The 26,742-nt window shown below is 41.4% G+C and overlaps 1 protein-coding gene across 1 annotated transcript; it reads right to left on the reverse strand.

The window, feature by feature from the left end:
• Positions 1-935: 935 nt before the first annotated feature.
• ZNF318 (zinc finger protein 318) lies at positions 936-26,742 on the reverse strand. The gene is made up of 10 exons (XM_074348766.1): positions 26,142-26,742; positions 23,563-23,714; positions 18,066-18,705; positions 15,629-17,074; positions 13,708-13,807; positions 11,384-11,688; positions 7,225-7,428; positions 6,667-6,766; positions 5,632-5,750; positions 936-5,341 (listed from the first exon to the last, which is right to left on the reverse strand). Exons 1-10 carry the CDS (start codon positions 26,601-26,603, stop codon positions 2,024-2,026), a joined length of 6,846 nt encoding a protein of 2,281 aa, XP_074204867.1. The 5' UTR covers positions 26,604-26,742; the 3' UTR covers positions 936-2,023.

The following is a 26,742-nucleotide window of genomic DNA, read 5'->3' on the forward strand; positions in this document are numbered from 1 at the left end:
GATTAGTTCTCTGGAAAAACAAATATATCTCTGAAGCTCACCTGGGTTTACATTCTGCTAAAGGGCACCTCCTGAGTCAATTGACGGTTTCCAGCCAGGAAAAATGCATTGAACTCAGGCTTCAGTCTAAAAAGCAGACCTAGGAAGACTATTCAGGATGGCCTGACCCTCTACACATTTGGTATGAGATGGAGATAATGATCCTCCATCTTAACGAAAAAAAAAATTCCTGTGGTACAGTGAGGCAAAGCAACTTGTCTAAAATCACAGCATGGCAAATGGCGAAGGAACATCAAGGGACCTAACTCTTCCAAATCTGTGCCTGTTCTACAAGATAAAGAGAGGGCAGGACAACTTCTAAATTTCTAAATTAAATCAAGGCTCTAGAAAAATAACCTCTTCAAATTCAACAGGGATTCTGCCGTCCTGCACACAAGGAAAAGGAAAAAAGAATTCTTAGGAAAAAAGAGCAACTTTGATTTTTGAAGAGTGAGTGGAAAAATAAGACTCTGAAGCCTCTGTTGAGTCAGGTGACAAATTGCTGACAACATGGATATCAAGAGGAAACTGGGATAGAAATTAGAAAATCTGAGGCCCATACTCCCTGATCCCCAAGAGCACCCTCAGCAGGAACACAAGCGTTCTTGGGGAGCTTAGTTCCAGAGACGCACGGGGAGAGCCAACATAAGGGTATATACCAAGCTTCGCAATAGGCAGATGACAAAACTAGACCACTGTCACCTATTCACTATCCATCCAGGCAGCACTGGGGCCGACTATAAACCTAACAATCTGGCATGAAGGAAGTAGCAGTAACAACTGTGGAAAGGGCTGGGAGTGCAGGATAGACAATATGGCAGCAGAAGTACACTGTTCTAGTTATCCTGTGGAGTTCAAATATGTGTGGTTTTAAAACAAAAATCCAGAAAGAAACATGAGATTGATGCATTTATTCCAAGTAATTACACATTAAAAATAAAGTTAAACTTGTCCAAGCCAACTCATAAATTCTTTAATCTTTTGAACAAAATATACAACCCAAAACATCACACTATGGTGGAAATAACTTGGGAAAGGGAGAGGTAGAGGAAGGAATACATATGGGTGTGGAACAGAGAACGAGTCCAATCCCAAAACAAGTTTCAGATCTTCTACCTCCTCAGAACAGAAGTGGCTGCTAAACAACTTAACATGAAGTGTCAGCGGATCACAATACAATGAACAAAGGCAATTTCAAAAATAAAAGTGATCCAAAAAGCGTATCTTCTCCTGGCACTGAACCATCAATAAGCCTTACCAATTTGTCGTCTTCCAAAAGTGAGCCTGCTAGATTTTCTTCATATTTACTGAGGCCATTTCCAAACAGACTTGTGGATTAGCAGGCCATCTCAAGCAAAGGCAACAGAATGAGGGAAGTGTGGGAGTTGACATTCCACAAGTAAATAAACAGTAAACAAAAGAGCTACTCACGCTGCATTTCAAACAATGTTAAGGCAGGCCCATCCAAATGGAAGGCTAAGAGAACATTCCTTCCTTCATCAGTAGTTTTCCATTTCAGCAGGCTTTCTTGTGTTTCTCCCAGAGATCTATCAGCTGCCCAAGAAATTGGGTGGGAATACAACACAGCAATTGGAGAAGTCAGCTCTGTCTCCCTCCTCCCCCACATTCCAGAAATGGCAGAGTCAAAACCAAAATACAATCAAAGCACACTGTGGTGAGCCAGATAGACATCTGATTTTAATGACACAGGAGAATATAAATTGGCAAATAATAATAATTAACAGAAAATACTTTTTTACAGATATGTAGGGAAGTTATGATTGATTTGTCTGGTATCTTAAGGAGAAAGGAAAAAAGGAAGGGAGGTACATTTTTTAGCTTCCATGAACATTTACTGTAAGATGCTGACAGCATTTCTTGATGTAGGTTCCAGATGAGATAGCCAACTAGTCCTGGGTCATCTGGGCACCTGATTTCCAGAAGCCAATTTGATTCCTCCGTAAGTAGCTCTGGATGTGTATTCTTAGTTGTGAACACTGGAGTCTGTGTGGTCCTGGGTGGTATCAACTGCAGCTTCTTGTGCAGCCACGTCCTGAGGGACCACACTGCCTCCCACTCCCTGCTCTCTCATATGGGACACTGAAGCCATGGATTTTACCATATTCAAAGGGTTGCCATATTCATCTACTTGAGGAATTGCTACCTCAGTGATGGATGCATTCGGTATTTCTAGCTGTAGTGGTCCCACCTCCAAGGAACTACACTCAGGAGGCTGGCTTGGCTCAGAGAGAGGAGAACAAATCTTCTCTTTTTGAACTCCAGATGTCCGTGTGACAAAGTCAACAAGATCCGGAAGGCAAGGAGATGGCCCAATGCCTGCAGGATTAATTGTTTCTGATTCCAATCTGAGTGAATCTTGTTTCTCCAACTGAGAAGTTTCTATTTCCTCAGGCATCATTCCTCCTGCTAACAGGTCAAGGGCCTGGTGTGTTCCCTCTAGGCTCCCCAAACCAAGGCCAACATTTTCTAAAGAAAGTCCAGTTTTCAAAATGTTTGGAGTGATCCTCCCACTTCTGGGATTGGATGAGTTTTGTTCACTCTCTCCTCCAAAGTTAAGTACCAGGGTTTTGGGAGAATCTAATGGAAACTCAGAAAAGGATGTTATTGGTTCAAAGTCAGTGAGAGTGGAGGGATTACTTCCTATAGGTGACATAGAATTTTCTCCACACACTTTCTGAGACAGGGAAGTTGGGGATCTATGTGCTCGGTCAATCCGAGTACTGCTGAAATCAACACTTATATCCCCCAGGTTACCCAGGGAAGCAAACTCTTCTACTTTCAAGTCTGTAACTTCAAAGTTTTCGAAGGCCTTCCCTTCTATTGTCACTGTTAATCCTGGATGGACATCTCGTAACCCCAAGGCTTCTGCTTTTGGTTTCTTTGGGCTCCCCCAGGTCTCTGGTTTCTTCTTCTTCTCATCCCAAACAGCCAGTTCATAGATCATTTTACCCTGAAAGCCTTTTGATCTTTCTCTCTTGAGTCTAAGGCTTCTGTATCTAGAAGTTCTGGAAGTTGATTCTGGAACTGAATTTTCTAGCCACTCCTCATTACCAGTTGAAACTCCTTGCTCCTGCTCACTATCTGTCAAACATGTATCTGATCTGGCTGGGGACTGAAGAAGCAATTCTGAGGCAGAAATTTTTACAGGTGTATCTTGTGGGTTCTGGAGTACAGACCTAGCTTCTGATGGAAACGAGTCTATTTTTGCCTTTGTGGAAGAGAGAGCCTGTGAACTCAATTCAGCCACCATTTTACTTTGAGTTTTACTTCCTGTTATCAATTTTTTGGACTGTTGAGACTTTCTGTCAGTCATTTGCAAGTTGGGCTGTTCTGCTTCTCCCTCACACATGTATCTGCTTCCAAGGCTCAAATTAGAATCCTCTATGCTATTGGGCCCAACGTTGGTATCCATTCCCTCTCCTACTGTCCTCTCAGAGAGCTTCATTCCCCTTTCTTTTAATTCAGTGCTTGTCTCTACCCCACTTTCCCCACAATCCTTAGATTGGTGGAGTTCTTGACTTTCCTCATCCTGATTATTAGATTCCACAAGGCAGGTGTCTACCAACTTCTGAGATTCCATGGTATGACAGCGTATATCTGACAGTTGAGGGGCTGGCTCCACACCCGGTGGTCCTGGTTCTCCCAGGTCAAGTTCAATTTTCCCCTCTGGAGATACATCCCTATTAGCATCACTCTGGAAGGAGCTAGAAGTCCACATGGCCAAACTCTCTGTCTTTGGGGTAATAGTTTCGTAAGGCCTGCTTTGGCACAACCTTGTCAGAGGCTGCAGGAAGCCATAGGTGCTGCCTCTGCTTTTTGAGTCTACATTTTCTGCAACTGACCATTTCCCTAGGGACACCAGAGTTTTTGCAATGGGCTTTTCAGGGTTGCTGACTAAAGGAGCAGAGACCAAATTTCTATTTGGAGGCAACTCCTCTTGGGATGCGCTGCTGTTCAAAGTAGAAGTAGAAGAGGTGTCTGAACTTTCAGTTCTATTTTCCCCATTGGCCAATGGACCACTACTCAGCTTAGTCTCAGGAGTCCCTTTTCCACCACTACTGTAGAATATGTCATACAGATCCTTAGCATTGGCTGTGGCTAAGCATGAATTTCGCTTTTCCAATTTTTTTGCCTGTTCACTGAACACACTTGAAAGGGGAGGTGGAGGACGCACTAATACAGAGAATAGGGTCTGGTCCCGGTCACTCTCACTCACCCCAGGAGCTGTTTCATCAGAAGGAATGGTAGCTGGCTGTGCTGAGGCCATGATGGCTACTGGCAACACTGGATTCAAAATGTTAGGACCCAGGAAACCAGGGTTGAGAGTGTGAGATACAGATGGGTTAGATTTTACTGGAGCCAAGAGAGCATTTGCTTGAGCAGGAGATGGGGCAGCTGGATGAGGTATAACTGGAGGTGGAGGAGGTGGTGGTGGAGGTGGTGGTGGAGGAGGTGGCAGCATTTGTTCAGGTATATGCGATGGCTCATTCTTTTCAGCCAGCACCATCTTTTCCTCTGGAGAACCTTTCAGAATCACCTCTTCTCCTCCAAATGCTTTAGAGATGATGTCAGGAGGCAAGAGAAGATCAGCTGAAGACTCTTTCACCACTGGCAGAGGCTTAGCAGTGGTTCCAGAGGACTTGATGGATAGAAAGGTATTAAGAGGAGCTGGCTTGCTCACTGTGGCTGACCCTGATTTGCGGAGAACTGTGGATGGAATAGGAAGGTTGGGTCGAATCTTAGTCTGGGTTGAAGTTGTCACAACAGGCATCCAAGGGCTAGTATGTGCAACAACAGTTTTCCCAGACAGCTTGATTTTGATGGGCTTTGCCTTTCCAGCTTCGGCTTTGCCATCCTCTTTGTCCTTATTGCTTTCCACAATCTCTTCTTTGGGGATACTTGGGGCCACTGAACTCTTTTCCTCCTCTTTTTCTGGCTTCTTCCAGCTGAATTTCCCAAAAGAGGAAGATGGTGGTGGTTCTTTCTTTACTTCTTCTTTTAATTGGAGTTTGATGCTAGCCTTCTTTTTATTTTCAGCCTTTTCAGGGGAGTTCCCACCCTCAGAGAGTTGATCCTCTAATTCCTCAGAAACCCTGTCATCTTCCTTTACTTCTTTCATGATCTTTGCCCTTTTTTCCTTTTTCTCTTCCTTTGGCTTCTCACTGAGTTTGCGCTTTAGCTCACTCTGCCGTCGCCGTTCCGTCTCTAGGACCACAGCCAAGCCAGCTTGGCGATCCAGATTCCGCCGCTCCTCATACAATGGGTTTTCAACCACATATTTCTAGGAAGAGAAAAGATAAAGGCTAGTAACTGGTCAAAATACTGTAAGAGAGAAAAGTTGGTCCTGCCACTGTGAGAATTCATTTAGTAGAAATCCTCAGAGTTGCCCTCCTTGAGGTTATAAATGGTTCTATCAGGTCAGCCTTTCTTACTAGGATTGAGAAGAACTTCTCAGTGATTATATGGAATTTGAAATAACAACAACTTTTCCTAGCTCTGAATTTGTTTGACAAAGTCAAAAGGATCATTGCAGAAAAGTAGAAAACTCTACAGGCTACTACAAAGACCAACCTTATATTTCTCATTGTGTTGATGACCCTTCACATGTTGTTCTCCGGAAATTGGATCCCCCAAAAATTCCTCACAGAGCTGGCAGTAATATCCAGTGATGGGAACCAGAAACTCAGAGCCTGGAAGAAGTAGAAGAAAGTCAAGAAAATAAATTATTTTCACCCAAAATGACAGCAACTAAAGGAAATCCCACTTCCCCTTTGCAGTAAAATGGTTAATAGTATAGAGGACCTTACCCACTTTCAAGTCAGAAGTAGCATTTAGATGAATCCCAATGGCAATAGTCTTCCCAACTTAAAGCTTGAACTCAGGACCTCTATCCTTTCTACCTTTTGGGAACACTAACTGGTTAATTCAGGAGTTTTCTGCGCTAGACTCATTTCTTTGCTGATTCTCCTCAAACACCAACTAGCAATAAGCATCTCAGGAGATGTAAAAACCACACTCCCAAATAGCCCAGTACCATTTGTATGAGGATCTCTCATGTTGGTTTTAATTACTCAGGAATCTATCTTCTACATGTCTAAAGGATGTAGCATCATTGACAACTTACAAAGGTAAGAAATTGAGAAGTTTAAAGACAAAGAAACTTTCTATTTCTTAACAGAAATAGAAGGACAACTATTCAAAAATATTTTATAGTACTTAGTTGAAAAGGCAGTTGCATTATTGTACCTCTTACTATTCTTTCTTATCTGGATTTCAAATAAATAACATTTTGGTGCATAAGCCAGTGACAAAGAAAGTCATATTTAGTCTATGTGCTGCTGAAGCAAGCCCAAAGAAAGTTGTATTTTAGAGTGGTATGTGTATATTTAACATCTGCTAGATTTTTGGCCATATGGATAGATACCATTCTTGTCTTACAGATCTCTTTATTTCTTTAGGACCTAGTTTACTGTTTTCCACTTAGAAGGCAATCTTACAGCTTTGTTAGAAGTAATGGTTATTTCTTACTCTATGCATCTTAGTTCAGGGACACCTCTTCCTTGACCACATATAAGAAAACCACAAAAAAGGCAGGGAGAAACATACCTTTTGCAGGAACAGTTATCTTGTCAGTGCGCTTTACAGTATCTTGCTTGGCCTCACTCTGGGTCTTTGAAGCCCAAGGTCTGTTGTAGGGATCCAGTGTCTATTTGCAAGAGGCAGAGGCGCTCACACAACAGCACTAAAAACTCAATGACCCACTTTTCTCTTTTTTCTCCCCTACACCAGGGGGACCAGAAGCCCCCAGCTACCCACCCCCACCCGCTCTGCCAACTGTTTAAACGGAAATCACCTGTGGAAAAGGTAAACACATGTTAGAGCAAGTATTAGCAATGGGTAAAATGAAACAAATAATCAGGTACTCAAGGAATCAAAAGAGGCAGAAGCCTCACTTACACTTCTCATGGTGTTTAGTTACAGGCAGGTCCCCTGGACTGAGCCCTGGGGATGGTGTCTCCTTTGATGGTATCTCTTGGCTCTTCAGATTGGGGCTCCTGCCCATATGAGAATGTTTCATTTTCCAGCTTTGTAATGCAGACAGGGGTATAGGAGTTTGAGGGGAAGGAGGGCAAGAACGGAAATAACAGAGGGCAGGATACCTACCTGTGTGTGCTTCTTATTGTGCATATGGGTGAAGAAGTCAAACATGGTCCCACAGATGGTGTTGCAGTCTTTGCACCAGTGATTGCCAGCATCATAATACTCATAGACAGCAATGGGCTGATCAGACTGCTTAGCAGCTGGCTGGAGGCTCTCAGCAGGCTTGGGGCTCTTAGTATGGGAATTCTCATTGTTTACCTTTGATTCCTAGAGGGGAAAAAATCCGCACTAAGAATGAATTCAAGGCAGTCTGTCTTCTCTCAGAAAAAGCAAGTAGCCTACCATAATAACAGAAATAGGACCATATGACCATATTTCCAGTGCTTAAAGCTGCACAAACTGGGAAAAACTCCAGCATAATCTGTCTGCAAGGCTCAAGCAGAGCTAATTAGATTCCATAGTGCCATGCCATCATGAAGAATAAATCATAATGGCAATACATTTACTTATATATCCTAAAATATCCAGAAGAATATTCAAGATTATGGAAACACTGGTTGCCCCTGGGGAGCGGAAGCAGAGAACAAGAATGGATAGGAGTCTTTTTACTATATACCCTTTCTTTGGTAGATGTTAAATGTGTTACCTATGCAATTAAATACATTAGTTAAATTTAAATATCATAACAACTAGAAAGGAAAAAAAATAGAAAAGGTAATTGACCATTTGATTGAGCAAATGCAGAAAGCAGATGACAGTGAACAAACTTATCACAGACACATCCTGGTATAGAAAACTGGAGAACAGGGCTGGTGTTGTGCATATATAAAGGGGACAGTCATCTATGTGGGATGACTTAAAGGACTCCTGGGTAAAATATTTCTAACTGCCTAAAACACCACCATTAGAATTTAACACCTTTGAGTTAACATGAGTCCTCTTTTAAAACATATCAACTCCTTAACATTAAGTTATCAGTAATAAATACTTTAATATGAATTCATTTGTCAGCAAGCTGGGAATGAGGTACTCAGAAAACGAGAGTTTTGGATAATGTTGGAGAGGGAGGCATGGAAAAGATAATTTTGGAACATGGAGAAGGTAAATATGAATGAGGTTCTAAAGTAGACAATATTAGGGAACTGGAAACCTGGAATATTGGCTGGTGGGGAGAAGACAGGATGGATAAAGGGAAACAATTAAGACTTCAATGATAATCTTTCCCCATTAAAGTCTTACTCAAGAGTCACTAAAGAGATCACACTCAACAGGTAAGGGACGGGCACATGCATACACTGCTGGTATTACCCGGCACCACCTTTCTGGAAGATAATCTAGAAATACATTTTATATACCTAAAAATTCTCTATACCCTTAACCCAGCAATTCTACTTCTTGATACTTATCCTAAGGAAATTATGTCAAACAACAGGTGATTTGACTGGTTAATAAATTTTGGTATCTATACAACAACAAAAACAAGGTTGCTAAAAATATTATAGAAATCTATTTATTGATATGGAAAGATGTTCATGATATACTGAGAAAAGTAAGTAACAAAATATATTTGAATAATCAATAAAGATATATAAATAAGCATAGAATGTAAAATGTCACCTAATCCAAAAGACTTTCCCTGACTACTCTATATCCCTTACCCCATTTTTCTTTTTTAAGCACACTTCATCACCTAACTTGTTTACTTATTTTCTATCTTCTATTTCATGAGAAAAAGGTCCTTGTCTACATAGTTCCCTGCTACACTTCCCATATCAAGAATAGTGCCTGGCACTTTCTCGGAGATCAAGAAACATTTGTTAAATGAATGAACAGAAGAAGAATATTTGGAATAATATACACCAAGGTGTTAATAACAGTTATGTCTAGGTGGAGGGAATTGTGGAATTGTGTGTATGCACTTATTTTTATGAAATAAATAGAAAAAGAAAAAAAAAATCTCAAACCAACTATGCACTTTAAAAAGAGGCAAAGAAAGAAAAATTACCTAGGATAGGAAGGAAACAGGCTGTAGAGACAACATTCCTTGCTGCTGAAATGAAAGCCGAATTACAACATATCCCTGTTAGCTTCAGAGAACATGAAGACCCACTCAAACCAAGAGGACAGACTGTCATGGGGTTGGTGCATAAATGGAACCCCAAACAATGCAGAAGTCAACTAAAAAGGGGCAGAAGTTTCAAGCTCTTCTCCCATCAAAGACCCTGAACTCAATGATTCTGGTATTAGAATATATTCCTACATGGGTGAGAAAAATCTCTCCTAGAAAGACACAAAAAAATTAGAGCCTGCTTGGCAGAGAATACAGAATATTTTCTTCTCTAACCCCCAAAATTAACTGAGCATCTACTATGTACCAGACATACTGAATGCCATGGGAAACACAAAAATAAGTTATACTCTGTTATTCTCAAGAAGCTCTCATTTAGTGGAAGAGACAGGCATGAGAACACACATGACCTTAATCATGTTTTCAATAAGACAGAATGAAATAAATCTTATAAAGAAATAAAATAATATATATATGGGGGGTAAAAAAGGTTAATTAAATCTGGGTGGAATTCAGGAATTCTTCTGGAAGAGGTCATATTCAAGTTGGGCCTTAGTGGATGAGTAGGGTTGGGAGAAAGATTATTCCAGGCTAAGAGGATTATTAACGCAAAATCAGAGACTACAACAGCATACTGCATATGTGGAAAAGTGCACATATTTTGAGGTGGCAGGAGTGTAAGGTGTAGTGTCATATTTCTTGAGCACTACCCATTTATCTGCCAGGTACTGAGCTATATACTGGGGACTATACTGGAGAATGAGACAGATATGGTCCTTGATCCCTTGAACCTTAAAATCTAATTGGGGAACACATGTAATTATGTAATTACAACTATCATAAATGCTAAGAGGGAAAATGACACAGTATAATGAGAGTGTGTATCAGGCAAATTTAACAACCTGGAAAGGCAAGAAAAAGGGTCAGGGAAATAACTTAAGCTGGGATCTGAGGATGAATATGAGTCAGTTAGAAGACGGGCTAAGAAAAGAGTGGGTTTTGCATGGTAACCAGAGGGAAGAGAAGATACAAAGACATTAAAGAGGATGAAACATCTGAGGAATGAAAAGGCCAGTAATGAAATTATAGTGAACAAAGGGATAAAGAGGCATGAAATGAGGCTGAAGAGGCAGGCAAGCAGTATTGTGATCAAAGAGAAAGGATTAAGAGTGTAGCAATACGAGCAAGCATTGAAGGTGGTTTGAATTTGGATGGCAATAGAGATGATGAGATGAATGGAACTGAGAATTACTTTGGAGGGAGAACTGACAAAATCTCAAATTGATTTGGTTGATTTGGTGTGGAGCAGATAGGGAGAGGGAACTACTAAGAATGCTTTTCAGATTGTTGGCATGAAAACTGTTGGATAGTGGTGTCATTTACTGTGATGGGTAAGACTGGAGGAAGAACAGGATAGAGAGAGGTTGAGCACAATCATTAGTTTGGCTTAGGATATATTGATTTTGATGTGTCTATGAGACAATGAAGTGGAAAAAATGAGTAGTCTGTTGAACATTCAGGTTTGAACCTCAAGAGAATCATTTGAGCTACAATATAAAACTGGAAGGTGTCAGCATGGTATTTCAGCATCAAATTGGATGAAATGACCTAGGGGGGAAGCAGAATTCTGGAGAACTGAGCCAGACAGAGCCCTGAAGAGTTTAAGTATTTAAATATCGGGAGTTGAGCAGGAGCAGCCAGCATACTAGGGGGAAAAGTGTGAAAGAAGCCAAGTGAAGAAAGTATTTTTAGGACAGAGTGGTTCCCTGTACCAAATACTTATTTGAGAACTGAAATAAATTCACTGGCTGTACAATATGGTGGTGACCTTGTTACTAAACATGAACCCACAAAATGGTATTACAAGCTTTGGGAAGACTAGAAGCCATATTGGAGTGGGTTAAGGAGTAAGTGCTAAAACTAGAACATGGAGGGCCCTCAATGCTGAGGATTTGGGATTCTACTTTGCGGGCAATGGAGAACTGCTAAAATTCTGAAGGAGAGTAGCATGATTTGAACTATGCTTTACAAAAATAACTCTAGCAAGAGTAAGAACAGGTTAGAAAAGGAAGTTAAGAAAACAGTTCATTAGAAGGCTTCATTAGGAGTCCAAGGGAACAAAAGGTAACAAAAATGGAAAAGTTGAGTTGTTACCTTGCTATTGGAAGAGGAGTTTGAGGATGACGACACTTTTTCTGGGCTCTTAGACTTTTCTGCTTTCCCAGACTTCTCCATAAGCTCTCTACTATCATTTGAAGACTTCTGGGATTTATCCAAAATGTTAATTCCCAAGATCTGAGCCACTTTGTCCAGTTCAGACTGCTTTTTTTCTGCCTCTTCTGCCTCTTGTCGAAGTTCTGCAATGTCCTTCATAATGTTATCCTGAAGCCGACTCACCTCCACCAGGAGTGGGTCTTTGTGACCATCCTTCTCCCTTCGTTTCTTACGCAGCATTTCCCCTGAATGGTCAAATGCCAACAGAAACACACACAAGGAAAGTAAGTTAAGACAATAAGACATGTTTCAATAATAAGCAGTAATTCTCAAGATTTTGTGGTCATAAAACCTTTCCCTATAAAACATTCTAAAAGCAATGGGCTGGTTTAGATGAAGCTCCTATGAAGGTAAATGTTGAGTGATTACACTGTCTCTTACTTAGGGGTTACTAGCTAAGGGTCTATGGACAGATTTCAGAGAGGGGCTCCATGAATCCCCAAAATGGTATATACAAGTTTGTGCGCATGTGTCTCCAAAAAGGTTAATATATGTTGTAACTATGAATCCTGTGGCTGTCCTCTTCAGAGAACCAAAAAATTATTCAGAGGGCCAAAAACAAAAAACAAAAAACAAAAAAACATTCAGTCATGTATTTGACTTTATCTGATTTTAGGACCCTTCACCAACACCTCCACTGAGTTCTAGGTTTTCCCTCAGACTTACCTAATGTTACCTCCCATTCCAAACTGTAGGTGAATTAATCCTCAAAGGATAAATAACTAGGCTTTTTATCCCTAAACCATCCAAACCCAAAGAAGAAATTATATCTTCTACTACTCTCTGCTCTTCCATGCTATCACCAAGCTGTAATATTTAGGTATCTTGCTATGTTCTTTCCTTAGTGTGTATATGAATTCCTAAAAGCAAAGATGAAGAGAGAGAATCAATAGAAGCATCACGGAACATCTTCTTGTGCCAAAAAGGAAGTCAAAAAATAATGGGCACATAACAAAAGGGCACAGGAGTCAACTTAAATGGGCTCCCACTGGCCAAATCTTGGGCAATTTGAGCATGAAGATAAATAATAATAGTAAAATATTATAACCTACTGAACGAAGAATCCATGAGTTCATATTGATATAAAAGGATAAATTAATGGGGGCAATGGAGGGTTTAGCTCAGTGGTAGAGCACATGCTTGGAGTACATGAGTCCCTGGGTTCAATCCCCCATGCCTCCATTAAGGGAAAAAAGATAAAAGGATAAATAAATGGGGAAAGGAAGGGTGGGTGGAAAGCTTCTTACAGCAGAAAGCCAACCACTTAAGGTAGAAGGAATGATGAAATTAGAAAATTACTATTTGACAACCATCATAATAATAACTGATTCAGGCAAAAATCATCAATGAATGCTGAAACTTGTGGGCCAGTTTGAGGAGTAACTGAATATTTACATAGTCTCAAAGTATCTCCCTGTAAGATACTTATTAGCTGAAAAGGGTAAAACAGTAACCTTACAGTGGAGAAACCCAGCAGACACCACCTTAACCAAATGATCAAAACTGACATCACCAGTATGGGACAAAACAACATCTGATAAGAACTCAGCATCACTTCTGTGATGTTCTACTCAAAAATGCATAACCTGAATTTAATCATAAGGAAACATTAGACAAACCAAAATTAAAGGACATTCCACAAAATATGTGACCTTTTGTCTTCTAAAATGTCAGTGTCATGAAATACAAAGATTCAGGAACTGTTACAGATCAAAGGAGACTAAAAGAACATGACAAATGAATGCAATGTATAATCTTGCATTTTCTTGTGGGACAACTGATGAAAAGTGAGTAAGATCAGTGTTACTGACTAGTATATCACTGTTAATTTCCTAATTTTGATATGTGTACTTTGGTTATACAAGTGAATTCTTTGTTGTTAGAAGATACACACTGAAGTGTTTAGGAGTAAAAGAACATCCTATCTACAACTCACTCTTTAATAGTTCAGATAAAATCAAACTCACACATGCATACACACATGATTGAGAGAAAACAAGGGTAGAGTAAATATGTAAAGTGCTAATAATCATGGAAAATACCTGAGAGTACTTTACACTATTGTTGCAACTTTTCTACAAGCCTAATGATACCAAAAAAAATTTCGAAAGTGAGGCGTCACATCAATGAACCTGTCTGAGAGTCCTCAAAGCTCTCCACTGAGGTCTCCTAGTAAAGGCAGTATGCAAAGAAGTGCCTGATACCTTGTTGTTTATGAAGCCGCTCCAACTCAGTCCTGAGATAGTACATCTTCTTCTGGCGAGCTTCCCGGTCACTCTTTAGCTTTTCCCTCTCTTCAATAACCTGCAAAGTACAACATGGTAAGAGATCCTTCAGCCTCCAATATCCTTCCTTTTCTACTGTTCTCTTCCCTACAACTTCATGCTACATAATACCCAAATGCCTGCACACAGGGAATCTGACTCTATAGTGAAAGTGATGTTTCATTTCAATCCAAGTGCCAGAACAGAAGTATCCTTTTCAGAACTACATCAACCAGAAAGTATTATTTTTCAAGGACCTACTGTATAGCACAGGGAACTATACTCAGTTTCTTGTATTAACATATAATGGAAAAGAATCCAAAAATATATATATGTATATGTATAACTGAATTGCTTTGCTATACACCTGAAACAAGTGTAGCTGTAAATCAACTACACTTCAATAAAAAACAAACTTAATAATGTGCAAAAAAAAAAGTACTATTTTTGTGCAGAAAGCACTATACTATTACTAGATAGCATTCTGAGCCCAAAGGGAACCATCAAGAAGGGAACCAATGTGTGCTATGGATGAGGCACACTTTTAGCTGCATTATATGTATCATCTTATTTAACCATGACTTTATCTCTGTTTTACATTAAGAAAACTGAGGTTGCAAAAGATTAACATATCCAAGATCATATAGTAAGAGGATTTAAAGTCGAGGTATGTATGCCCTAAATCCCATGATCTTTTAACTGTATTAATTACTATCACCTAATGGAAAAAACAAATATGGCTTGTCTATAACGGGCTCATGTGAAAAACCTGTATGTTGTCAGCCTTGATTTAAGTGCTAGTTTCTTAAAAGGAAAGTAAAGGGAAAGCACTAGTCTCCAGATGGTGTCTTGGCAGTCTTAGATTCTGTTGTTACTGAACCCATCCTCCTCTTTCCCAAGACTTCAAAAACAAAAGACCGAAGTTCAGGGTACCCAAGTACAATGGAAAATTAAGAGGTGATGTTGTCTTCTCAAAGATTAAATTTCTTTAAAACTGGAAAAAAGTGAAACTGGCCCTCCAATTTTGCTCTATTTTTCTCCTCAGGTCTTAATTATTTTAGTAGCAAACCAAATTTATACATATTACAATTTTATGGTCCTTAGGTCACCTTGTTTAACAGAGTGAGTTATTAGTTATTAAGGACCTTTAAAATTAACATTATGTATTAATTATTCCACTCAAAATTCTTCTATTCTGTACTTCTCATCTCTACATAATTTTTATCTACTGCTCTAAAACATCTATAATTATTCTTTACCCCAGCCACTGCTCCCTTCCTACAGCCTAGGAACTCAATGAACCTTGACAGTATAAAAACTAATTTTAAAAAAAGTGTCATAAGAATTTATTGTTATTCCTGGATTCTAAGTTAAATTAGATAAGCAAAGTTTATTTCTTGGTTTAATTACCAAGCAATAACTAGTTATTAGCTTTTGAACCTCATAATCACTAAAGGAAAAGGGTCCAAAACTTATTGGGATGAAACAAATATTTCCTGATTCTCCTTCAACCAACCCAATTTTAGTTCCTCACTCTCTGATGAGGTCGTATTGAAGACTTCAAGGCTCCCAGCTCCTGCTCATAGTGTCCTAAGGCTGATTTTTCAGAAAGAAAAATAAACTTAAAAAAAGGAAAAAGAAGTCTAGCAATCACAATGGGACCTAGGGCCAGACTTTAGTCCAAACGAGAAAACACAAAAGAAAAACAGACAGCGTATATATACATTACTTAGGGTAATGATAGCAGCCTCTAAAGACCTTAAAGTAAAAGAGCCTTAAATTTTCAGCTCTGTAAAAGACAAATACAAATTTATGTTAAAACAGAAGATTTGGGCACAGAATGCCCAAAGCTAGTATTTACCTTCTGCTTCTGGGAAGCACGGTTCTTCTCATCAGAGATCTTCTCCGGATTATATCTTATGAGAGATGGGATAGACAACTGGACAGGCACTTGGGCAGCAGGAATTGAGCCTAGCACTGACTCCTCCTGCTTGGGCTCATCAGGAGTCACAGTGGGGATCACGCGGAGATTGGGACGGCTACGGGTAGCCTGTTTGGTAACGGGCATTATCCTGTGTGGTTCAGGGAGAGGATGGTTTGAAGGCTGGGAGGTGGGATACATGGGCCACCTTGAGGCTGCATATGCCATGTAGTGTCTATAGGCATCAAAGGAAGCAGGGGGAATGGCAGGTCCCTGGTAATTTGGAGGTATCCGAGCTGCAGCAAACTGAGAGGTCCTTGGCATATGAAACTGAGATAAAGAAGCAGGGTGTGGAAGTCTAATTGGGGTAGGTGGGGCTGATGGCAACAGGCACCTGACTGCAACAGATGACTGAAACCCACTGCCAACCACCTCGGGTCCTGCAATATGACCCACTGGATGATCAGACTTTAGGAATGGGGGACTGTTTTTTGTGAGTAGGTAAGGATCTACAGGGGAGACTGGGTGTGGATGGGACACCTCTGGAGAGTGGGTATTACTATGGTGTGCCTCCCCGCTCTCCAATCTGTGAGTATCTGCAGAATGCCGATCAGCTGAGAAACGGCGGTCAACTGAGGAACAGAGATCTGCTGAAAACTGCCGGTCAACTGAGGAACGGCGGTCAGCAGAGGAACGTGATGGCTTTTTGCCATGAAGTCGTTCCTGGGTACGGGCAGCCAGTTTACTAATCTCTGCTACCCCAATATCCAGCCCTATAGTCTTAAGCAAGTCATGAATCTTGGCATATTCTGGACCGGTCTCTTCTATTGATTCCAGCTTTACAGCTGGAGCTGAAGAGGGTAGGGAGCTTGCCTTCTGCCTCATAACTTCACTTTCAGAGCCCCCAAGTGGTTTTGGTGGAGATTCTGCCTTTAAGTCCTCTTCTTCATCTCCATAGAGAAATTTCTCCTCATCCTCAATGTCAGGGAAACTACGTCGCCTTTTTTCCTGAGTACTGGTAGAATCCGCCAACATGCTCAGAATGCAGGAAAAACCACTGCCATCCTGGCTAGCTCTCTCATGAGGAAGCAAGAAGTCTGTGTGTCGCTCAGGTCCCTCAGCCTTCATATCCAATTTCTCCTTGTGGCACAGAAAACTTCCAAACTTCTCTCTGAGGGGACTATTGTCTTTGGGTATCCCAGGGAGGGGGCCCCACTGGTAGAGGTTGCCCTGAGATTCCTTCAGGGTAGTCTCTACCATAGTCCCCTTGTTGCTTTCCACCTCTGAGGCAAAAGCAGCAATAGCACCACTTATTGGAAGAGATGAGTGTCCAGAGTAAAGAGGGTGATCCTGGTTGGAGCTGGTACTGCTGGAAAAACTCTCAAGCTGCAAAGATAAATATAACTGATTTAGCCTCTATGCAGAATCTCAGAAACTAGTAATTAGATAAACACTTAAATACTTTGTTCTTCTTGAATTAATAGGGGAAAGATCAGTATGGAAGAAAGGGACGTCCTTAGGTTCAAGATTTGGGTTCCCATTTCTCCAGATGGTTCTGCTGTAGCAAGAGGAAATAGAAAATAAGGCAGATTGGATTGAATCTTCACTTTTGCCCATTTGTTGTAGTCTTATCAAGGAATGTGAATTCAAAAGGACTTTAAAGATGCCCTAGCTTGTTTTCATTTTTATGGATCCCCAAAAGAATAAAACATAGAAGTGGAGCTGCTTTGATTGAAGTAGGGTCAGGAAACTCTGAAACCCTAACAAATCAGCCTCCCCTTGTGTCCCTAATTGCCCTCAGGTACTTCTTCAGAAACATTTAGCTACTAAGAACACAGCTAAAAACTAATGCTCATGCTTGACCATCTTTTCATAAGTGAGAAAAAAAAACCACCCGGAATGGTTAGGTGAATTGTCTAAAAATTACACAGCAAATTGATAGCAGAGATGGGTCCAGAATCAGAATCATCTGGTTTCTGGTCTAGTGTCCTACCATTCATAATTTTTTTCTTCTCTCTTAAGAGAGACGAGGAAAATTCAGATCAGCTCCTCCCTTTGCCCTTCAACCTTCATTTCCAAGAAATCCATATTCAAAGATTCCTACAGGACTATCCAATTTAGAGAAAAAAAACTGTAACAGATACTCTCCAAAACGTCTGTTTAGAAAGCCTAATATATGACAATAGAAGCTCCCTACTGTTGCATTATGAGGCCTACAGTTTCCTTTGGAGAGTCTTGGAAGGTCCTGTACAGCATAACAGTGTCAGTCCAGCATATATCCCAAAGATTCTTTAGGGACACAGTCCCCAGGAAAGTAACTAGGCTTTAAAATAACAGAGGGAATAGCAAGAGACCCTAGAAGAAACGCAGCACAGACCTGCATGGAAGGCTCCATGTCCACCTCAATCCGCTTCTTCAGAATTGACTTCTTGGGCATCACAGACACTTCCTCAGGCCGATGTAAAGAATATCCTTGCTCTGATGCAGTTAGGACACCTGACAATCCAGGGATGGGACAACTAGTGCCACCACCATCAACTCCCACCAGATCCTGACTTAAGCTCCTACTTCGTTCCTCCTCTTCCTCTCGTTTTCGCCTGGCAAGGTCCAGCTCTCGAAACTCAGGGTCTAGAAACCTAGGGCTTGGACTCCGTCTACGCTGTCGATAGTTGCGGGTCCCTGATGTAAAACTTGGGTGATCACCTCCCATGCTGTGTATCTTCTCTGTGTCATCATAACGGGCCCGTTTGACCTCCCGGCTCCTTTCCTCAGGTCGCATAGAGTAGGAGCCTTTGAGTTTGTCTCTAGTCCGTTCTGTACCCCGCAACAGCTCATCATGACAAGTGATATGGGGACTATAATCGGAACGATGCAGGAAAGTTTCCCTCACTCGGTAGTCCTCATCAAGTTGTCCCAAGAAGGGACTGAGAGGTGCCTCCTCCCGGGAAATATATCGTTCAAGACCTCGAGAGCATTGAGAGCTTCGAGTGAAGACAGAATCATCAGTCAGGTCATCCCTAAGGAAAGAGACAAGAATGACTGAACATCCTGGATTGAAAAGAGCAAGACTAGACAAGGCTAAGAGACTGACATTTGGCAAGGGGGCTAAAGAATGCTTAGGACAAAAGACAATATTATGAAGTCCAGGAACAAATCTAAGTATGTACATTAAATATTTCTTCTCCCCTTCCCCAGGGCACAAGCAGCTTCAGCCTCTAAGGAAGGGGAGAGATTACTAATCTACTTAGACAGAGCTTTTAGTCCAATCTCTTTGATTAGACTTTGGGGATGCAGAGGATCATGCTAGGGTTTGGGAAATGTGAAAACACCATGACCACACTACAAAGAGCCCTGGGTTACATAACTTCAACGAGCTAAATTGTAGCTCTTTGCTACTAAAAGTGCGGTCTGAATCAGCAATATCAGTATTACCCAAGAACTTTTTAGAAATGCAGACTCTCAGACTCCACCCAGGCCTACTAAATCAGAATCTGCATTTTAACAAGCTCTCCAGGTGATGTGTATGCACTTTAAAATTTGATAAACACTAGTCCAGATCAATGATTTTCAAGCTGTGTTCCACAGTGATTCTGAAGAGTGCTCAGGAACTGCCTAAAAAACAGAGGTAGAGAGCCTGCACCACTCTGGGCCTTCCACCTCACTGAAATCATACTGGCCCAATTTTATTTTTTTATATAGTAAGATTTTATAGAACATTTCATTTGGAAAAATGAATTTTACTATAGGGAGAAAAAATTTTTTAAACTACTGATCTATCTAATTGGCATGATTTTCTCCTAAATTTTAGAAGGTTCTCCAATTGCTTTGCTTTGCTGGCTCACATATGAAAAACCACAAAACTCCCTCATAGCCTGTTTTGTTACCCCTTTCCTGCCTTGCCTGGATATCGATAAGCACTCTGCTAATCTTGGGCCCAGGAAAGGGTATGTAATGATTTATCTCACTATATATCTTTATTTCATAGAAATAAAAAGGTCTTAGACCTTGATGGCAAGAAGGTAAGAACACAGGATGGGACATCTGTCCTTTTAGCTTAGAGCTCTATACCACAGAACAGTCCTAACCTTTTTGGGCATTACGGTCACAGAGTTTCTACTGTCCCCCCAAAAGCTTCTGATTTAAATCACAGATAGAAATAAAGATCCCCTAGCACCTTAAGTATACAACTGAAAAATTTATATGTCACTCACATTCCACAGTGAATTACCATCCAGAGGATGGTAATTATTGCTATCTTCTACAGTTTCTAGTAGCTACTTCTGTTTTTTGTGAGTTTCTAGAAATGACTTTTCTTTGTTTTTTAATAGTTGTTTTCCTATCTCTGGAACTAAGTTAGCAGAACATCAAAGAGTTGCCTTTCCTCATTCACCAACCCAGTCTTCATTCAAAGTTTTAGACCTGGGTAACAGCTATAAATAACTTTATGAAAGACTATAAAGAACAACCTTTATCACATCCTCTGTAAGAGTGCCACCTGTGGGAATCCAGGTTCCTGTTACCTCCTTCCCAAGAATCTGGGGAACTTTGAGGTCCCAATACAGTACAAAATAGGAAAGAATGAGAATGACCAAGGATGATTGCTGAAATCAAACATAACTAGAGTAAAATATTTTACTCTGGAAGGTTTGTCAGCTATGAATACACATATTTCCAGGGAGGAAAGTCTAGAAACTCACTCCATTGCCAAAACATCATCTGCCAAATAGTCTCTGATCATAATAGTGAAGGGGAAAAACACAGGCTCCATGAGTAGTGGCAAGTTCATCCATGTTCCCACATTCAGTTCCCCACCAGAACTATTACATATCACCAGCAAGTGACATATTAGCCTAAAGTCTAATGCAACACTAAATATCAAGAAGGTAGAAATAATGAAATGGCTCTCAGAAAGTCTCAGTCAGATGTGTGATCTCCAGCAAAAGGAGCCAAAAAAACAATGAAAGGCATAGAAACAGCTAAATGAATGAGCTATCATATAAATACAAGCAGAAATCAGGTTGCTTATTATCCCGAAGGATAAGAAAGAGAACTGACTGCTGTAAAAGTAAGTCCTAAAAGGGCTCTGATGCCCTGTAGCTCAGAATAGTCCAATAACAAACTCTTTCTGAAAGCTTTGGTTAAGTCTAACTCTTTTCTAAGATAAACTCTATTTAAAAAATTGATTGTCGGGTGTAGGTAATGGGTACACGGCGGCCCACTGTACTATTCTACTTTTTTCTAACCTACAAATTCCATTAAACAAGTTTAAAAAATATGGTAACATACATCCACATAAAAGTTTGTACATCAATGCTCATAGCAGCATTATTCATAATAACCAAAAAGTAGAAACAATTCAGATATTTATCTATCCATTCATCACTGATGAGTGGGTAAACAAAATACACACAATGAAATATTACTGGCAATAAAAAAGGAATGAAGCACTGTTATACGCTAAAACATGAATGAATCTTGAAAACATTATGCTAAGTGAAAGAAGCCAGTCAAAAAGGACCATATAGTGTATGATTCTATTTATACGAAATGGCCAGAAAAGGTAAATCTATAGAGACAGAGAATGGATTAGTGGTATTAATAGTAGGTTGGGTTTGGTGGGGTGTGGGTTGTGGGGTGCTAACAGCTAAGTTTAAGGTAGTAAAAATGTTACAAAATTGATCATAGTGATGGATCAACAACTCTGTAAAGATACTAGAAGTCCCTGAACCATACACTCTAAATGGGTGAATTGTATGATACATGAATTATGGCTCAATAAAGCTGTTAAAAGTGCATATAATAATAACAACAACAACAATAATAATAAAAAGGTCCTTCAGAGTCCAAACTTTCCATTCCTTTCCTTTGCTGATTCCTCAAAATGCCTGAAGAAAGCTGTTTGCTTTTGTCTTTTCCCTAAGTTAAATCAGAGGGAAAAATGTCCTACTCCCTCAACCTACATCAGGGCAAGGAGAGTTAGATGAGAATTCCATGAATGGAACATATAACATGCAGAGTACTTTGATAAACAGGGGAAATGGACTTCACATCCACAAGTCCTTAGAAGCTAACAGTTTTCACACAACCTGTTTATACTCCTTTTTCAGAATAAGTTACATGGGGGGAGGCTATAGCTCAGTGGTAGAGTGCATGCTTAGCATGCACAAGGTTCTGGGTTCAATTTCTGGTACCTCCATTACAAAAAACAAATAAATACAGAATAAGTTACTGTCCTACATAGATGCCAAGGTGAGAGCACTGACAACCCTGGCAATTTGGCTGTAAACCAAACCCGGTATAAAATTTAACAGATTCAATATGGGAAGAGAAAGAATATCGAGTCTTAGGAAAAAATAAACACACATCTGTATACAAAGGATGGAAATGGCCTGTTTCATTAGCTGAAGACTGTTTTCATTGTTAGGAAGATGTTCTGAGAATACTAACATTCCTATGGCCTGGTTTTAGTGGGCAGTATTTAGCCACACAAACCATATTGAGCAAGCATGCTGGGGGCAAAAAGTCTAAAGAATAGCCTGGTACCTCCTTTTAGAAACTTTATCTCACTTTCTCTAAAATAAACTTCTCTCTCTGAAACATGATTCAGGAAAGAAGGTTACTACCCCAAACTCCCTAAGAGGAAATTTTTTATTTTTATAACTTACAGACAATTGGCTACCTGAAGCACACATGTATAACAAAGTTTATGGAAAGGGGAGGTAACACCCTAGGACTAACAAAAGGAAATGCTAAAGTTACCTCAAAACCTCAGCGAGGAAGGAAGAGAACCACACCACACACCACCTACTCCGACTGCCTACTTAATCATCTCCCAAAATAGAAGCAGCCAGAAGGGCAAGGGCTGTTGCCTCAATTAAGTGATATAGTCACATCTTGAAGCACTATCTTCAGAAGTTTCAGTGTTATATGACACAGAATTGTCCTGTCTTGCTTCAGTGCATTGAATAGCCACTGAAGCTTTGAAGTAAATATTACCAAAGGGCAACAGTGATCCTCAGACTTCCTTCCCAGCTGTCCCCCACCTGCCTGCCTATACTCTGTGCACTACCGCATGGACAGTCTCAGTTTGAAAGAACATTATATTGATTTATTGCTACTGCTAACATTTGGGAAAACTCCCAATGTGCTGGGCAGAGACCATTAACAGACATGGTTCTCAGCTCTCAGAAAAAGTGCTTTCCCTGCACTCCCATCCTTACTTTTTTACTTTTCTGAGATGAAAAACACCTAATGTTATTATTTACTTCCTATATATATATATCTAATTTCCTAATATATGAGATCTATATTTAATACTCTGTGGACCATACCTGCCCTTCCTCAGCACTCGATAGCTGTAAAGTAGTAACTAAAATTAAACATGTTCAAAGATCTCTAACTTTCTGTTAATGTCTCTATATTTAATATATATGCACATATGTATTTATTAGACACAAATTTACCTAAACCCTTTCTGAATCTGTATTTTAGCCCAGACAAGCTGAAAAATAACACCATTTTAAAAAGATTTCCTATTTTTTCCAGAACTTGCCTTTCCAGAAGGGATCTCTAGTTCTAACATTGTAGAATCTATATTATCTTAACTATTTTTAATTTGGGGGACTCTGTTTATGTCCCTTCAACTTTCCCCTTCCCAATTAGGCCAGGATGACCTGAAGTCTTTTCTTCTACGTAATTCTTTCAGCAACACAGTCTAGCCCACTCAGAAAGTCTTTTCCAATGTTACACTTTGTATTGGACATAGGGCATCACTTCAGTGCTGGTACCACCCTTCCAAATACATCATGTAGAAAACCGCAATCTCTCTACCTTCAAGCATTACCACGGTGTGCCCTGCCTCAGATGAAGCCTACCTGTCCATGTCCTCCAGATTATCCACTGGTGACCCCAGTCGATCACTGAGCCGCCGCCGTTCTGGTATGCCAACACAGAAGTGGTCATTGCCAACAGTGATCCTTAAGCTCTGTTCCAAAGAAGAGTCAGATCGCAGACTAGGAGAGCGTCTCTACAAAAGCAAAAGATAATAGTCAGTAGGATCAAGACATTCTTACACTCAAAAATGTTCTCCTTCCTAGTCACAAAGTTGTGATCCTACAGGGTGAGAAATGGCTATGGTAACATACTACTCCAAAAATAAAAGACTTTAAAAATATGATCATTTTCTTAGATGAAAGCCCATTATTTCCAACCCTTCCAATCACTGACCTCTTATTATTCTTTCACTAACTGGTACTGGGCATGGGGCTACAGGAGTGAATGAAGTCTGTTCCCAGAACCTATACATTTCCAGTGAAGGAGGCAAGCCAAAAACAGGTTTAAAAAAAAATACTTCTGATAGTGCTATAAAGTGCTACAGTCATTAAAACATGGTAACATGAAAGAGATTGGGGAAAAGAAGCCACTTCAGATAAGATGGTTAAAGAAGGCTTTTCTGATGTGATATCATTTAACCTGAAGCATCAGTGATGAGATATTAGCCCTGCAAAGAACAGATGGAAGGAAGTTTAAGGCAAAAAGAACAAGCTCTGTAATGAGCTTAGCATGTTTGGGGCAACAGAAAGGTGGCCAGTGCAACTGCAGCAAAGTGACAGGAGAAGAGAGGCAGAAGCCACAGTTAGGAAATCTGGATTGTATTCTTAATGTAGTAAAAAGCCACAGAAGGGTTTCAAGCAGGTGAGCAATATGATCTAACTACATTCTTCCTCCAGGTGCTCACACTGTCATACCTCCACCTTCAGGTCTTAATTAAACTCACCTCCTAGAAGGCCTTCCCTGGCTACCTTATAAAAAATAACCTTCTTCTGTTTTCTTCTTCTCTTAGCACTTAACTATATTTAACATGCCAAAACCTTTTACTTCTCTATCTTATTTATTATCCAACTCCCCCTGTTAGAATGTAAGTGCTATGAGGGCAGGGGTTTTTGACTGGTTTCTTAACTATTGTATCCCCAGTGCCCAGAACCACACGGTAGATGTTCAATAAATACTTCTTAAATGTATAAAATGATGGTTTTTAAAAATTATTGTGATTGCTGGGTACAGAAAAAACTGGAAGGTAACCAGAGTGGAGTGTAAAGGAGCCTAATGCAATAATCTGGGCATGAGGTAACAGGGTTTAGAGTGATGCCAGAAGAAGGATAGTTTGGGGGATGTATTTTGGAGGGAAAGCTGACAGGTTAGACAAATGAAGTTATTCTTACAGATTGGGAGAAGGGAGATCATCACTGTTTCTGGCTGAGCAATGGGTGTTGTCATTTACTGAGACAGAAAAGACTGGAGCAAACAGGTTGTGCGCTGGAGAAGAAAGGGGAGGTTATGGAAACTAGTAGTTTTCTGTTTTCTCTGTAGTGACTGACATTCATATGATACCTGTTCAGCTATGAAAATTTTAACATAGTGACAAGTCAATTCACCTATGACCAGCATACCCAGAGCACTTGGATACTGCTGGAGAGTCACTTAAGAAAACAAAAACTTCGTCACAGGGTTTAAAAAAAAAAAAAAGATAAGTGAACTGATAATAAAAACAAATTCCAAAACACCAAATTCTGCCCAGAGGCTCTACTAGCATAGTGATTACAGTGAGACGTCAGTGTTACGTCTACATTTTGTCTCTTCAGCAGGGAAATAAAAGCTAAAATCAGGGTGCTGGAAACCAGGCAGATATGAATTGAATCACACTCCACCACCTCTTAGCTGTGTGGTCTTTGGTTAAGTTACTTAAACCTCTCTTGCTTCCTCAGCTGTTCAATAAGAAAGCATTCTAACTATCTTACCTGAGGTAATTATTTTAACTCAAAGAGTTGCGAATGTTCAAAGAGAATGTGTAAACTGAAGGGCTAAGTATCATTCCTGCCACATAACCCAGTAAGTGGTAGCAGCTATTACGATGCCTGTTGGTAAGCACACTTCGATTTCAGAGAGGCAGCTCCAACTTAGAGAGCTAACAGTTTACACTCTAGGTGTCTACCCTGGAAAGGTTTAAGGAATCCTAACTCACCACAAAGACATTTCAGCCTTTCAAAGATCCAGGGCGAAGCTCTGGTCTAAGGGGCTGCAAAACCACGGAACACTGAGGACACCAACTATTGAAAAAGTACCAGGCACACGGCTTGGAGATTTCCCTAGCCCTGGCAAACTTTTCTACACCTCACCCAGAGTAAGAGAATCAGTCTATTCCTAGGAAATGAAGCAATGCCTCCCGACCCGGCGCCCAGGTGTATCCCGAGTCCGTTATTGTGCAAATGAAGCTCCTGGGGAAGATCAGGAACCTCCAGGTAACGGCGTCGCCGAGGGGACCCGTGGGAGTGGAGGGCCTTCGATTTGGGGACCCTGGCCTGGAGGCCTCGGGGCGCCGGGCGTTTCTGGAAGAGGGAACCCCGGGCGAGGGGGCTAGAGTATGGAGGGAGTCCTGGTCGAGGGGTGGGATTACCCGGCTGCCACTGTCGCCTGGATGGTCTCCGCGGCCGTCCCGGGCGAAGTCGGCGCGGGACTCCCCCCGGCTGCTGCCTCGGAAACCGGCCGAGCCCGGGGGAAAGAGTCGTCGGCCTCGCGGCGGTGGCGGCGACGGGGAGCCGCGACGGGTCCGCGATGGGGACGGGGAGACGCGACGACCCCGCGGCGGGGACGGTGAGGCCCGGCGGCCGCGGGGCGGGGACGGGGAGCCGCGGCGGCCCCGCGGCGGGGACGGCGAGGCCCGGCGGCCGCGGTGCCCTGAGGGCGAGCGGGGTCGGCGAGCCGGCGTCCGCGACGAGGAGGAGCCGGAGGACGGCGGAGAGGTGCGGCGAGCCGGGCCTGAGGAGGAGCCGGAGCTGCGGCCGGTGCGCGGGCCGCCCCCGCCGCTCTCTTTAGGCCGGTGCGAAGAGACGGAGGAGCGGGAGCCGCTGCGGTACATGGCTCCGACAGCGGCTGCAGCTCGGACCCGGGGGCACCCCAGACGCGGGCCCCCAGCGCGCCGCCGCAGCTGCAGCCCGGGCCGCCACGGCCGCCGCGCGCCGCCCCCACAGCCGGAGCGGCCCCCTCCCCTCGGCCCC

This window comes from Camelus bactrianus, chromosome 20, assembly GCF_048773025.1.
Source record: "Camelus bactrianus isolate YW-2024 breed Bactrian camel chromosome 20, ASM4877302v1, whole genome shotgun sequence".
NCBI classification, from domain to species: Eukaryota; Metazoa; Chordata; class Mammalia; order Artiodactyla; family Camelidae; genus Camelus; species Camelus bactrianus.